The sequence below is a fragment of the Passer montanus genome, unplaced genomic scaffold (genome assembly GCF_014805655.1).
Source record: "Passer montanus isolate IOZ18808 unplaced genomic scaffold, ASM1480565v1 scaffold17, whole genome shotgun sequence".
NCBI classification, from domain to species: Eukaryota; Metazoa; Chordata; class Aves; order Passeriformes; family Passeridae; genus Passer; species Passer montanus.
In genome coordinates this window covers 13763382-13774393 of record NW_024364270.1, presented here as the reverse complement: position 1 = coordinate 13774393, position 11012 = coordinate 13763382, and the positions used below count along the sequence as shown (strand labels likewise).

Sequence of the window (11012 nt, the reverse complement as noted above, 5' to 3'; positions counted from 1 at the left end):
CGCGCCGGGGCCGGGACCGCTGCTCCTCAGCCGCCCCGCGCCTCCCCCGCGGGCCGGGACCGCGGCCGGGCCACTGCCACCCCCCGGTGCGGCTGCTGTCACACCCACCGCTCTGCCGTGCCGTGCTCTGCCGTGCCGTGCCGTCCTGCCCCGTGCTGTGCTGTGCTGTGCCGGGCCGTGCCCTCACGGCGCCGCGGGCGCCGCCGCGCCGGCCGCTCCTTTCGAAAGCGCCAATCGGCGCCGGGGGCGGGGCCGTGCCCGCCGCACCTGGCCCGGAGCCGCCGCACCGCCCCGCTCCCGGGCTGCGGCCCCGGGCTGGGACACGGCCCCCGGGCTGGGACATCACCTCCGGGCTGGGGCATCACCTCCGGGCTGGGACACGGCCCCCGGGCTGGAGCACGTCCCGGGCGCTGGGGGCCGAAGGGCCGCCGGCGTTCTGGCCGCAGCGCTCGGCACAGCGCTGTCCCCGCCGCCGGGGCTCGCGTGGCCGGGAGCGGAGCCCGGCACGAAGAGTCCCCCCACCCTGCCTGCAGCCCCCGGCCGCATCCGCAGCTCCGTGCCCAGCACCAGGCACGCTTACCTGTCCCAGGGATGCTGCTGGTGGTATTTTTGAAAGCCATTAAGCACCAGCAATCAAAGTAATAAAGTAAAATAACCTGTGACACACTTTCACAAAGTAAAGATACTCTATAATTTTTACTTCGAAATAATAATGCAATTCAAGTTACATGTTATATCATTAAAACTGTTTTTGTGTGTATGTGGTTTTCCTCCATTACATAATTTTTCATCTTGTGAAGAAATAACATCTTGCACACCTTAACGTGAACACATTTCAGAGTTGAACAGCAAATGACTATGACATTAACCATTTCAGCTGGTTTATTACTGTAACTATCTGGAATATATTCTTTGTCAGAGGTAAAGAAAAAAAAAACACTGCAATGAAAAATTATGAATGGAAACTTGCATTTCCCCATTTCTTTACAGAGGAACAGTTACTGCAATCAGCTTAATTGCAGCAGGAATTAATTGGGTTCCTCTGAAGAGCTGGTGGGCTCTTTCTGGTTAGAGGATATAAATACAGAAAAAGTTATACTCACGTGTGAGGATCTGACAGCTATACAATATTCTGTGTCTAGTGAACAAAATGACTTTTATGAATCCATGGCATGTTTCTATAAAAATGCAGTAAAGAAAATATCATGCACCGTGGGAACTTCTTTATGAAAATAAGTGCTATGTGGTCCTTTAAAAAGATATTTCTCCTAAAATAAAATAAAGAAGTATCCATCACTGCACATCCCAGATCTCACAGAGAAGAGGTGTGAATTTGTGATCATTCACTCTCCATGACATCAGCATCTCTGCGTGATGATGGTTAAATGTCCGTAATTCTGTGAGACGGCCCAGAAGACATGCAAAGTGTTGAGGGTTATCTGGGTGGTGAAGCTTGCAGACTTTTTGTAGGATATCCAGCAGAGGTTCTTGAAGCCTTTCCACAGAATCTCTGTCCTTTATGTATTGTCGATCTGATTATGGTTTTAAAGAGAAGAAGTGATTAGCAAATATATGCTCTTATACATTGCAAATATTTACACTGATAAGTTAATATAAAAATGTTCAAATATTTACACTGGGCACTGATGTTCATACTATACAAAGAATATTTATTTCAAATTAATATGAAATAAAGTGTTTAATGCTGTGTTTTTGCTTGAAGGGTTTTCATGTAACCTTCTCACTTCTAGCTAGAGAAAACTTTTAACCTTCTCAAAAACTGAAGTGTTTTAACTCTGCAAAGTTTCACTGGAGTTCTATCATCGTCTCTCCATGTGATTCTGCACCAGAGTATGTCATGCAATGCATTGCAAAAACTAAGTAATACCCTAAGTTCTTGGAGGTGTAGTACTCCTGGGGAATTTAGCCAGAAGACAGGAGTGTAAAAGCAGGTCACCAGGGTGAAATCAAGCATCTTCATCCTCAGATTAAATTTCCTTGTTAGAAAATATTTGTATTTTTATTTTGTTCATATGGAAACATGTGTTTGGATACTTGGATTGGGAGAAGAAGAGAAGGATGGGATTTTTGGTGTAAAAAAAAAAAATGTCCTGAGACACACTTACTCAAAGAGTGATGGAAATGCTTCACCTTCCCATCTTTCATGAAACCTGAAGATCTTTTTGGTTTGGAGATCTCCCAATAAAGTCTGAAGACTTTCATTGCCATACTCTAAGTTATTCTAAGTTATAGCGTTTCCCAATTTCCCTTTAAAATATGTGGCATTCCACAGTAGTTAGTGGTGATGTGCATTTAGCCACATCTGGGGTTTTCTGAAGGAAGAAGCCTGTTTTGCTAAGCAGTGAAGAGATACCCGTAATTTTTAAAAGCATGTTATTTAAACAGTTTCTTCCTTGTATTCAAAACCAAATGGTGCAGCAGGACATTTGGAGTTTGTATTTCTGTGCTTGTTTTCTGGTTTAACAACTGAATAAACAGAATGAGCATGCACATTCACTTGCTCCATGTGGAATCTAAGTTTTTACAAATCTCACGTCTGCTCCTCATGCTTTCTTTCCAGAACCACTAATATTTAATTCTGGATGAGAAGAAAGTTACCTGGAGACAGGATAACTATGGCTGTGAGCAGTGCATATTCTTCCTGTGTCATCTTCAGCTCTCCAATGCTTTTATAGAAATTAAACATGGGAGTTATGAATTCATCTGAGATACCTGTGAGAATGAAAAAAATAGTTATAGTATGTCTTAATTATTGAAGCACTCTGGTTTCTTGCTACACAGCAATTATTTCATATTTCATATTCACTGTCTTGGTGGGAGAAATCTACTACAGAAATCATGATGCAAGACAATTAGTTACAAAAGCATATCCTTGTTTTCCAGAGCAAACTAGACACAGGCAAACACTGGCAATTTCTTTTTGCGTGGTTTCAAAGTCTTTTTTTCAAACAATTCATTTCACTCTGCAGTCCATCTGGCTCTTCAGGACAAGTCTCACAGGTGGTTTCCTTGTCTGCTGATAATCCTCTTTGTGAAGCAGACCCTGTGTTTCCTGTCTCTGCATTAGTTATGTGGAAACCTCTCAGGGTGTATGGTTTAATTCCAGCCCAACTCTACAGCAAACTGCCTTGGGCAGTTGCTTCAGTTGTCTCCATAAAGACACTTAATTACTCCTTTTATGTAGCCTGAAACTTTCGTTAGGTCTAGGATTACCTGTAGTCCAAGATCAGCTTGCTTGCAACTACTTCTACCTTAAAGCATAAAACAATGTGTTATAAAATACAGAGCCAAAAATAGCTAAACTCCAGGCCTATTTAAGAATAGGATCATGTGATTCTCTCACCATCAGCAGAAGCCTTTGGGGTTTCCAAACTAAGGCATGTCAATGGGACTTCTTCTTGCTGACTTTGTCATCAGGTCACAATGTTCTTAGTTAGCCTTAAATTACAGATGTACTCCATCCTGCTCTTTGGTGTAAAAGAGAAGTTCTGTGATATCAAAATTATTCCTCTTTTAAATGATATGTGAGTCACTCAGAGCAGACATGAAACTATTGACAGCAGCTGCTTGCAGCTCTGAAGCAGTGTAGACATCCAAATCTGTGGTTCTGCAGCAAGAACCTTTTGGCCTTCCTTGGCTGAAAGGATGGAAAGCTCCTTGGTTCCCACAGATGAGGGCCGTAGGATCTCTTGTAGATTTAATCTTAATTTGGAGCTGTTCTAGGAGAAATCTTTATAACTTAACTTCCTTTGGAAACCATGTGAATTAATGCAGGTTTGAGTGTTGTGTACAACACCAAGCTGAAGTCCAGACTAGTGAGGTTTGGAGTGCCCCCAGTAGGCAAAATTCAAACTGAAACTCAGCATGTGGAACTTAAAGAAAGGAAACATGAAGTCACTTGACTCAACTATGAAACAGTCACATTTTGCTGTGACAGTGAATTTACTTCAAGCAGTGGTGGAATAGTTATTTGTCCCAACAGTGAAGGAATGGTCTTGTAGGGTGTGGTTTATTTCATGGCTGAGTCATGTGTTTAAACACATGACATGGGCAACCTATGTTCACTTCAGTTTACAAGCCACAAATCTTGTTTCCATAATGAGTTCAATACTACTGAGTCTAAGTAAATTAAAGGGATATGTGTGATGTAGGTCAGCTCGTCCTGTAGAAGTTGGTAACACAGCTGGCCCTTCTGACACAGCAAACAATAGTCATAGCATCTAATGTGCTGCCAGGCTTATGTTGTTAGTCATCAGCATTAACTACTTAAAATTTTGAATACCTGTTATTGCTAACTTTTGGGGAACCACCTATCTCCCTCTTGGGTGGTTTTAAATGCCAAGGTTCCTTATAATATGTAAGTAGCACATATGTACAGAACACCAAAGTTTTAAAGTTTGCATGAAAGTAGAAAAAAAAGAAGCGAAAAGTTGGGCACTAAAGCAGAGCAAAAGAATTCCTTTCATGGAAATGAGCAGCTCAGCAACAACATAAGAAAAGTCTGAGACAAAGTTGATATTTTTAGAAGTCTCTGTGCAAGGTATTGTGCCGCTGGGCACAATCATCTTGACAGGAAACAAGAAATGGTAGGAAGTGCGCTGTGACTGACTCCCATTATTTGTTTCTCATATTCATAATTTGAAGGGGTTTTCTCTTTTTTCTTTTGAAGGTCAGGCTAGCTTTCATCTGGATTAATTTATTGCTTTTGGTGGCCCCACACTCCTCAAATCCTATTGTCTGTATAGCAGAAGTAGGATGAAAATGGTGCTAGAAAACAGGATATAGAAAAGCTAGTGAAGACCTAAATTCACGTTCTCACTGCTCCAAACAATGTCTGTGAAACAATCCCTGCCCAGAGAGCTTCTAATCTAATATTAACTATGGAAGGGTGAAGCAAAACAAGAGTATAGATGTGAAAGCAAATGAAATTACTGCAGAGAACTCTTTATTAGTGTACTGCAAACAGAGAAATAAAACAAAACCATAGAGATGAAAGGGAATTATAAAGGGATGTTTGAGCAATGCAAGTGATTTACCACTTTTCCTAGGGAGAACAGAACTTCAAATTCTTTAACTGATATATGTCACAAGACAATTAGGAAAAAAATCCGTGAAAAATAAGCAGTTTTGGAACTAGGATAATAGAATATTTTCTCTTAGCAGTTTTGCTGTCACCCCACTTATGCTGGAGTTTCCCTGCTATTACTTCATCATCTTGCATACACGTTGCACAAATTGCTTTTCTGTCACAAGAGGGAGCTGTTTTCTAATGTGATTGTAAACGCTTCGGTTTGCAGTTAATAAGCTCCAACAGAAAGAAAAAGAAAAAAAAAAAACATCCAGGAAACACAGGAAACAGATGTTTATAGTTCTTACTTTTTTTTTCCTAGCTACTGTATGAGATGTTGCCACTTCAGATTATCAGAACAAGAATTAAAGGTGATTTGGTGCTTGTGACTGGAAAGGCTAGAAAAGAAGTGTTACTTGATTTTCCCAAAGTCATTACTACAAGTTATAGCTTGGAAAAAAGTGAAAAAAATCAAATAAATGAAATTATATTTCTGGCCTCACTCAGAACAGAAAAGTTAGTTCTGCCTTACCTTCTATATTTAGATCAGATGAGAGCCCTGCACAGTGCTGTCAAGCAGACAGAGCTTCCTGGTTACTGATAATGGTGCCTCCTTCCTAACTTTCTTCAAAAAGGTTTCAAAAACCTTGTTTTATGCAGTAAGAACATGCTTATCCTTCATATGTCATTGGGCATCTTTCTGCGTTACACAAATTCCTACCTCACCCACCTCAGCCACCTGCAGAAGATGCTGCAGATTGTTTGATTATTTTGTTATGTGCATGCCTGTCTGGCTGTAAACCCAAGTGTGATCAGTGGGAAATACAAGCTTTTCTGAGTGCAGCTTTGCAGCATCAAACTAGAGCAGATTTAAACATATGAACATTATTCACTCAACATCTCTTACTTGCACAAGTTCATCCCCCTCTGTAGTTCAAGGCACAGCATTACTTTAGACCTTGTCTTTTTTAGAGTTTTGTTGCTATGATTACTCTTTAAAAGTGAGATGACTGATACTGATATCATAAGGTTTGCAGTTGCAGGCCATGAATAATTATCTGTTTAACATAATCCTGGAATATGTGTGTTTACTGTGGTATCAAGTCAGTGGTGCCAGCTTTTTGAGACAGCATTCTCTCTTCTATTTTGGCCGTTTTGCAAAACTGAATAATTAATCTATTGCAAGAAGAAAGCTTGAGAGTAAATGCTAATTAACAGTAACTAACACTGTGTTATTAATATAGATAGAGATCATTTTTTCTTGATAAACATTGAAACATTAGTGAATATGAAACCAAGGGTATATTAGTAGCTGCTTTATGCAAATAAAATATTCTAATTACTCACAAACTTACATTTTATCTTTCACATTATTCCATCTACCAAAACTGTTTTTCATGCTGCTTATTAGCTCTCCCTTCTGAGCTATTCAAATGCATAAATGGTGCTTTAAACACTAACCAAATTCACCCCTGTGATGCTGAGTGCCAAATCAGGAGAAAATCTAGCCAGGAGAGAAGACACACCAGAGCATGGGCACATTCTTTTCTGGCTGCTGTTACCTTGTAGGGGTTAAATGGCCAACTTAAAAGAGACTTAGCATGTGTTGAGCAGAACTCACAACCAAGTACCAAAACCCCATCATCTTTAAAGCAATCCATAGGACCTCTCTTAAGTCATAATTGCAAGCAAAGAAACCTTAGTTTAAAAAACCAACCAAAAACCCCCAAAAAAATGCAAAAAAACCCGCAAAAAATCCCAACCAAACAAACAAACAACAACAAAAAAAAAACCCTAAAAAGACCCAAGCCTCTAAGGAAGGTGCAAATGACCTTTCCACACACCCTCCTTTAGCAATGGCCTGCGTGCCTGCAGTCAAGAGAGAAATGTGGTCTAGCGCACAGTAGCAGCATCTGCACTGCCTTGAGCTAGTCTTCATAGGCAGAGTCTGAAAATGATTTTTGGCCTGAAGAAACACACTTATGCAGAAGAAAAGAGATTGGGTTCCTGACATTTGTTTTTGCTTTCGTGGGTATAGATCTATCATGTAGATATGATTTAAATCATTTTTGGGACTTTAATTGTGCTTCAGGTACCTAGAACTGGATGACTCGGCATGGCAGATTGTGCAGGAACAGTGTGTGAACAGAAAAGCTCTTTTGTATACTTTGCAATTTAGAGGGGTCTAAATTTCTAAATGTTTTGGGCAGTGTGCCAGTTTTGCATTGAGTCACAGGATGATGTGTCTCCTTCCACAAGGATGCACATGACCATTTGGAGACACTTTGGACACATCAGTGAAGATCATTTTGTTTCTCTGCACACACCCGAGCACAAGGGGGTTTGAAGTACCACCCTTGCTCAGTACTAATAACCAAATTATAAAAGACAAGGGCAATGGAAGTTATTAGGTATCTATGTTTCAATACCAAACTTTACTTTTGGTTGCAGGAGCCTCTTATCCAAATCAGAGGGAACTTTGTATCCCACATTCAATGGCAAAAGGTGGCCTCTTGCCAACGCTTTGAAAGTGCGGCTATTTCTTTTTTTTTCTTTGGATCTGAGTGTACTTCAGCACCTGTAACCCATCCAGGAAGACAACAGTGTGTTTCACAATGTCAGAGGTCCTGCTGCCAACTTAAAAATCTTCCCTTTCTGTCAATATCAGTATTTTATTTCCCAATACTCAAATTCCTAGAACTGCTCTGTAAAGTGACAAAATAAAAATCTCTATCTTTTCATGACTACTGAAACCTGGTATCTTTAGCAAAACTACAAATCCTGACAGAGAAAAATTTCTGTATCTCAGCTCTGTATTTTAAAAATAGTGTACTGCTCAATAATTGGGAGAAGTTGCTTTTGAAATAACAGAAAACCACCAAGCATTAAATTACTAGAATGTCAGCCTTTTACAGAATGAGTCAATCTCAATATGCTATATGCATAGTGAAGCATCAAATAAGATGAGTAAATGGCAACAAATCTCAGTAATATTAAATTTTAAAAGTCAGTATTTCTCATTAAGTCTCAATATTAGGGTGTGTAGGAGAGCATTTCAGTCACAGGAGCACCTAATGCGAGAATTTTCCTAACAGCTTATGGAGAAAGACCATCAGGGCTCCAACAGAGGCAGTCTCTGAGGTGCAGCAGGACTTGAGCAATATGCACAAGCTGAGAAATAAAAATACACCTCATCAGCATGAGAATGAAAATGAATGCTGATAATGCTCAAAGGTCATCACCACCAGATCTCTAACTTCTTTATCAGGCAAAAACCCCCAAACATTCCATACAATCAGACCAGAGAATACATAAATATTAATAGATGAGAGCAGCTTCAAAGTGCACATGGTGGCAGGTGACAGAAGTCTGGACAGCTTGTGACTTTTAGGCAGAATCACCACCACGCTCTCTGATTTTATGGATACAGGCATCAAAGCTTGACAATAGAACTTCTGTGATATTTAGACATTAGTCTGTACCTAAAAATATACAGACAGAAATTCTGACTAACAGCAATAATTTATGGCTGCTGGCATGACAATGTTTAGGACCTCACTAGGAGCCATAAATAGTCCTGATGCTATTTTTTTCATTTGTTACCTATAAACTTGATTTTCAAACTTCCACTCAGCCAACACTGACTTTCTTTTGATGCTCTCTGTTGTCCTTGTATATTTCAGTTTGCTGCATTTAGCCTTTTTTGGTTTTGTGTTTATTTGTTTGTTTTCCAGCAAGGCACAGGGAAAAAGAGGGGTTTAATCTCTTCTGGCCTTGGACTCTTGTCTCTTGGACCAGTCTATAACATGATAATGGGCAGCTACAGCTTTTAGTAGCATTTGTCCTTACTGGTTAAGACTGGAATCGATTGTTTACATTTCTGCTCTGTCACATTTGGTACAGGCTACTACGAAACTTGGAGCCCTGGTGTTGAGTTCTATGACATTCAGAGGTGTGAACTGCATAGTATTTAATATCTGCAATATTGAATATTTGTATTATTGAATTTTTGTAATATTTTATTTTGCTATAATTTATATTACATATTATTGAAATAACACTGAAAGCTCTATGGGTAAACAATGATAACAGAAGAATTTGGATGCCTTTCTATCATTTTGTTTAAACTTTGACACATGAAAATAATGAGGATTTAAACCACAAAAATAAGCTTTTCTGTAGTAGATATTTTAAAACTATTTCAAAGTTTCATTTATTTAAAAGTTAAATCGGTCCAGTAGCAGTAATTAAACTAGAAATGCAAAGATTTACAAGCTGCTTTTTTTATTGTCACAGCCCCATTAAATGCAGCAAAGAAAAATCTTTTAAAGTAGGTTTTAATTTGCACTAAGCAGAGAAATAAAATATATTATTTATTTTATTCTGGCTATTAATAGAAGGAAAAAATGCAGTCAGCAGCAGTAAGCTGGATAATACATTATTCTTTTGTAATACATGGAGGGGGAAGTTCTAACATCAGAATTTCCTCTCATGTCTTTAACTTGATCCTGGCTTGAGGGAAGATGCTTTAGAAAGCTTCTTCCAAGAGCAAGATACATGTTTGTATTTATACACACACACAGAGGTTTAAGAAGTTATTGTGTTTCATTTCTTGGGAGCTATTCAACCCGGGTTTTTGGTCTAAGAATTTGCTTTTAATTTACCCTGGAGTTTTTCCCCACAGAAAAAAAAAAAAAGAATTGCAGGAAATATACCACATTTGTTACTTGTCTTGAAATTTCTACACAAATTTTTTTTTTAATTGTTCTACACAAAATGTGGTGGTTTTTTTAATCTGCAACATGACAGGTAAATAATACTAAGGCAGGATACAATGTAGTATTCCAGCCAGTTTTATTATCATAAAGTCAAGCACAAACTTGTAAAATATAATATTGTATCTCATCTGGATTCAATAGCTGCAGAAAATTAACAGAATATTTTAAAATTGTGACTGAGAAAAATTATTGGTATGACATAAGGGTTTATGCAATGTTCTGGATTAAAGTATTTCTTGCTTTTAGGTGTTTTTTTTAATGAACAATTGATACTCTGAACAAAGAAGCTTCATACTCATTGTACAGATTATAGAAGAGAAGCTTTCAGTAATCATGTTGCCATATGGATTCATTTATCCAAAACCTATTTTTATCAAAAATGTGGGTTATAATCCAGCAAAAAAATCTCTTAATGAAGACATTTGGATCTGTGACAACCCATTACAGTTTCCAGGAAATATATCTGGCCTTCTTGGCATACTTTGCCTGCAGAACCTGGACCAGAAGCTATTCATATCACTCTAGAAGTCACTGTTTCCAGTCCATGAAATAGTACCCTCTTATAATCAATGAAAATGAAAGAAATATGAAAAATTACTAATTATAAATGTGTGCTAAGCCAAAATAAATATATATGTTCAGGTAGTGAATTATTATCAAGTTTTCTGACTCCTTTCCAGTGAATTAAATATGTAGGTATTGGCTTAATTTTGCTTACATCAGTAGTACTTTCTGAACTGAGTTCAAGCCCATTCCCATGACTAATATTGAGTTACATGTTCTTCTGTCTCTTCTCCTTCTGATCCTTAAAAAGGAAAGTCAGAAGGCAGAATCTAAAGACTGACTCTCCTATTCAGGATTGTTGATCCCTTTGAATATTAATTGCTAGGTATCTGAAGGTTGGATAAAGCTTGCTGATCAATACGGAAAAAGGCAAAACATTCACTATTGCATTGGTAGAGCACAAAGAATGCATAATAATGTACAACACAACTTCTGCTCTAAGGAACAAACAACATCTACCCCCATTTGGCTTTTCATAATTATTACGATTTATATCTAGAACCAGTTGAACTTATCAGAGGCACTGAGCTTTCAATGGACCTTAAGAAGCAAAAACATACTGAGAACATTCTGTATTTATA

The 11012-nt window shown here is 38.8% G+C and overlaps 2 protein-coding genes across 5 annotated transcripts in view; both read right to left on the bottom strand.

Annotated features, from left to right (window-relative positions):
- Positions 1-172, bottom strand: part of GAS2L3 (growth arrest specific 2 like 3) — a 17372-nt gene extending 17200 nt beyond the window's left edge. The window contains exon 1 of one of the 2 annotated variants that reach the window (XM_039704209.1): positions 109-172. The gene's annotated coding sequence lies outside the window, so the exon portion shown is untranslated. The remainder of the gene's footprint in view (positions 1-108) is intronic. The other variant, XM_039704207.1, reaches the window with a different exon arrangement.
- A 505-nt stretch (positions 173-677) lies between these two features.
- NR1H4 (nuclear receptor subfamily 1 group H member 4) overlaps positions 678-11012 on the bottom strand; it is a 36371-nt gene continuing 26036 nt past the window's right edge. For all 3 annotated transcript variants that reach the window (XM_039704201.1, XM_039704203.1, XM_039704202.1), the window contains exons 9-10: positions 2620-2733; positions 678-1532 (exon numbers count right to left, since the gene is read on the bottom strand). In XM_039704201.1, coding sequence (XP_039560135.1) covers positions 1294-1532; positions 2620-2733 — 353 coding nt within the window. In that variant the 3' untranslated portion in view covers positions 678-1293. The remainder of the gene's footprint in view (positions 1533-2619; positions 2734-11012) is intronic.